Consider the following 4,054-nt stretch of genomic DNA (forward strand, 5'->3'; position numbering starts at 1 on the left):
TCTCAGCCATGGGCAATCACCACTGGGGGCCCTCCAGGCTCAGGACTGAAATCTCAGCCATGGGCAATTTTTTCCCATTGAACAGCTTGCTTGCCTGGTCTCGCTAGGTGACTCTGGGTCATGCTGGGTTTCTCTCCCAGTTTGTAGCCCACAGAGCTCACACCTGGGCAGGACTAGAGGGCAAGAATTTGAGAGCATCTCCTGCTGCTAGGACCTTCCTAGCATTTCGGTCCCTGCTCTTTGGTGTCCACAAACATCCAGATCATCAGATGGGCCCCGTGGAACATTCTAGGGTTTGTCCCCTGACTTGGGAGTCGGGAGGGGGGGGAACTTTGGGTGTATACTGAGTCAGAGCGTCAGGGGCCTGACCACCCACGTGTAGAGGAGATGCAGGGGTGAGAGGACCCCACAGTCTGGGGGAAACCTTACCTCTAGGGCTCTCACTAATCCCCCACCCCTACCCCCAGCCCCCACTCCCCTATCTGAGAAAGGCCAGCTGGGTTTGCCAAGGTGGTAGCCACTCCTCCACCCCCTCCTCCCAGGGTCAGTCACCAGCATCCCCACTGGCTTTCCTTACTGAAATTCCAGCAAGAGTAGCAGCTGCCTCTGCTACAATGTACTGACTTAGCACTCGGTGAACAGGCGGGTAACCATGAGCAGATTGAGAGTTGGTCACCTCCACCTTCCTTAGATTCTCTTTGTTGGGCACTGCTATGCCAGGGACAGCAGAAGGACCGTCATCCTATGACAAGACTGGAACCCCCACACACACACCCCGCACTAGACCCAGCACCCCTTCCTTCCTGTATAGCCTTGGAACTCTTGCGAACACCCCCCTGACCTGCACACCCCACCTCACCCAGAGCAAGAACCCTGCTCCTCATCTTCCCGGGGCACAGTCTTCCTTTTCCCATTTCCCATCATTCCTTTTTTTTCTGTCTGGGTTTGGGGCAAGCGGCTAGGCCTGGTTCGTTAGGACCTCCAAAGTCAGGCCTCTGGCCTAGGGCTCGGCAGGTGGGATCTCAGGCTGATCAGGGATTGGAGGCCAGCCTCAGAGGACCTCAGAGCCCAGTGTTTATCCAGCTTGTCCGGTGGCACCAGGATTGCTGGGACTCCTGTTTGAAACGCAGGGCCCCGAGGATGAGTTTAAAAGGTTGGGGTGTTGGCATGGCCCCTTGTGGGGAGCCGCAGCTGCCACCCTATATACATATATACTGAACACCTGGTCTCTGGCCAAAGCAGAGAGCATTGATAATCAAGCCCTTAGTTGGAGAAGCTGAGTGCCTCTAGTTTGTGATGCAAGCTGGTATGAATTTCCCGCAGCCTATTATGCTTTGCCATGTAGCTGGTGCTGATTGGGACCAGGAAAAGTATTTAACCTGCGAAGGCTGGAGATTCTACTAGATTCTACTAGAGAGAGGATTATTATGAGCCAGGTGGTGGTGGCGCATGCCAGTAGTCCCAGCTACTCGGGAGGCTGAGAGAGAGATTATAGAGACTATAGGGATTAGAGATATTATTAAGAAGAAGTAAAAATAAGGGTTCCTGAATAAAATCTGTTTGGAGAAGGGCTCATGTTTGCCTCCTTATTTCCGCTGGACGGAAAGGCAGCTTACAGCCCCTGCCCTGTATCCCCTTTGCCTTGGATTCCCCATTGCTGTCCTGGGGCCTGCTAGGGAATTCCTTGGACATACAGCCACGCTTTCCCCATCTGCTCAGGTCTTGTTTGTCTATACTGAGATCTCCTACGTCCTTCAAAGCGTTTCACTCTCCTCTGTCCAGTCCCACTGTCTGGCCTGAGGCCACCTCCGCACAGAGCTCCAGCTTGGGGAAGGGTTTCTCCCTACATGGATTATCTAGTGAGTGCCAGCCGATGCATAGAGATGTTGTAACTTCATTCTTGAAGCCCACGGCTGAGTTCCATCTTAGTCAAGCCAACTGTTCAAACCATGTTCAGATAAGGCAGAGCAGCTGTGATCAACCCAGCTGTCTGTACTCTGCACTCCCTTGAGACTATAAGTGCAGCATGCCGGTGGTGGTGGTGGGGGGTGGGACATTGTGTACCATTTTGGTCCAGTCTGCTGCCCAGAAGTACAAGCTCAAAGCCAACTAAAGGTTATCAAACATTTTCTCTCTTCCCTCCCCCGTTCTCTGTCCTGCAAAACAAAGTCTTAGTCTACAGCCCACCTGAGTTAGTCCTGACTAACCCAGAGTTTGTTCTATAGACCGGTCTGGCCTTGAACTTGTGGCAAGGGGAGGGGAGTCCCCTATAGACTGAGGGCACCCCCATTCCTCCCTCTTATCCTGGGTTCATATCACAAAGTGGCAGGGACTACAGGCATGTGCCACCATACCCAAAGTAACTTTCTATGTTAGTACCCGCAAGCCCAATCAATTATGCCTCCCTGTATCTGACTCTTACTGTCCCCTCTGTGTGTAACTTCCTAGGACCCCTGGGGGCATCGCTGTGTCATTCCCTTGCCCAGTGCATGGCTGTAGGGGTGAACAGACAGGAGGGTCCCTGGTGATTGAGATACCAGGAAAACTGGGCACGGCTCCTGGACCCCCCACTGACCCAGAGACTAAGCAGAAGGGCCCTACCTGTACGGCAATCACAGACAAGACCTCCACTGAGATCCGGTTAAATTCATCAAAGCAGCCCCAGGCTCCCGTCTGTGCCAGGCCCTTGTAGATGTTTCCACAGGACTACAAAGGGAAAATCAGATCAGAGAGAGGGAGTGGCCCCCAAGCCCTGCGGGAAGCAGGTGTCTGGAGACAGCACCCTTGCACCTTGCACCCCTGCAGGGTCCCAGCGTTTCTCTAAGCGAATGTCAGGCTAAGAAATCCCCCAATCCCTGCCTCCATCTTCTCATTTGATGCATATGAAGGAGGGGCTCCTCCAAGGTGGGCTGGGGCTGCCAGCTCCTGGAGGACCTCTCCCTGTGAATGTGTCCTTCTACCCCCTGCAGAGTCAGCGGCACACCCGTGGAATCTACACAGAAGTCAACAGACTTCACTCTTCTAGGGCCCCTGAGGGGGCCGTGCTGGTATGACCTTCAGTCAGCAGGGGTCTGAGCCCCAAGGATGTCAGCCTCGGGGTGGGACCACTAGCCCGTGGGGAGCCCCCTACAGACTGACGGCACCGCCATCCTCCTCCTCATGCTGGGTCTGTTACTGCTGGAGTCTCTTCCCTCCTGGTGAGTCCTCTGAGCAAACGTGACCCTGCAGCTGACCGACTTGTCCTTGTCCCCTTCAGAGTTCACCTGACTACTTTCACCCCAACCCCACACTGAATGTGAAGCAGGTAGGTATTCACTCCTATTTGTGTCTCTGTGGGGGGCAGTTTTAGAACTGCCAGGACCTCTCCCTCCACAAGGGGGCGCTAGCAGAGTACTCTGGATGCCCAGTCACTGCCAAGCAGGACTCTGTAGGGGTGGGGACCCGCAGCCCTGGTCACTTACCTTGTAGTCCATCTGCTCTGAACAATTGAAAACATACACCATGGTTCCCAGGGCTCTGCCCAGGTCCTTCGTTGTCTCCGTCTTGCCCGTGCCAGCGGGGCCTGCAGGGGCTCCGCCCATGATCAGGTGGAGGGACTGCGTGAGCGTGATGTAGCACCTGCAGAAGGCCTTGGCTCACCGGGGCACTGTGACCCTGTGACCCACACCCCACTGTGCTCTGCCCGGCTTACTGCGGGGGCATTGTGCTCGCTCAGGCCCGGAGGACCAGAGTCAGAGCGGTGCAAGACATGGCCCTCCTGTGGGTTTGGGGGCAGACTCATCAGACACATGTTGAGGGTGTCTTGGGTTGTTTCTGGGATGAGTATTTTTATTGCCCTGTAATCGATTCAATCCCCACAGGTCTTCACGAGGGCTCCTGTAGCTCTCTCCCTGCTCTGCAGACCTTGGGGAGGTGAAGCCACTCCTTGGGGACACAGCTAGTGTCAGACCAAGAGCTCAGCCTAAAGCAGGGCTCCTGCCTGGCAGCTGGGCTGGATCGGAGACTAGAACAGTTGAGGTTTGGTCTTGCTGTCTGTTGTCATGCTAAGTGCCCC

At 55.0% G+C, this 4,054-nt stretch overlaps 1 protein-coding gene across 4 annotated transcripts in view; it reads right to left on the bottom strand.

The window, feature by feature from the left end:
• The window catches only part of Dnah17 (dynein axonemal heavy chain 17), a 125,251-nt gene that overhangs the window by 74,996 nt on the left and 46,201 nt on the right, over positions 1–4,054 (bottom strand). For all 4 annotated transcript variants that reach the window (XM_031354916.1, XM_031354913.1, XM_031354915.1 and 1 more), the window contains 2 exons: positions 3,462–3,618; positions 2,602–2,706 (listed from right to left, as the gene is read on the bottom strand). In XM_031354916.1, the coding sequence (XP_031210776.1) occupies positions 2,602–2,706; positions 3,462–3,618 (262 nt within the window). The remainder of the gene's footprint in view (positions 1–2,601; positions 2,707–3,461; positions 3,619–4,054) is intronic.

Source organism: Mastomys coucha, unplaced genomic scaffold (assembly GCF_008632895.1).
Source record: "Mastomys coucha isolate ucsf_1 unplaced genomic scaffold, UCSF_Mcou_1 pScaffold5, whole genome shotgun sequence".
Taxonomy (NCBI): Eukaryota; Metazoa; Chordata; class Mammalia; order Rodentia; family Muridae; genus Mastomys; species Mastomys coucha.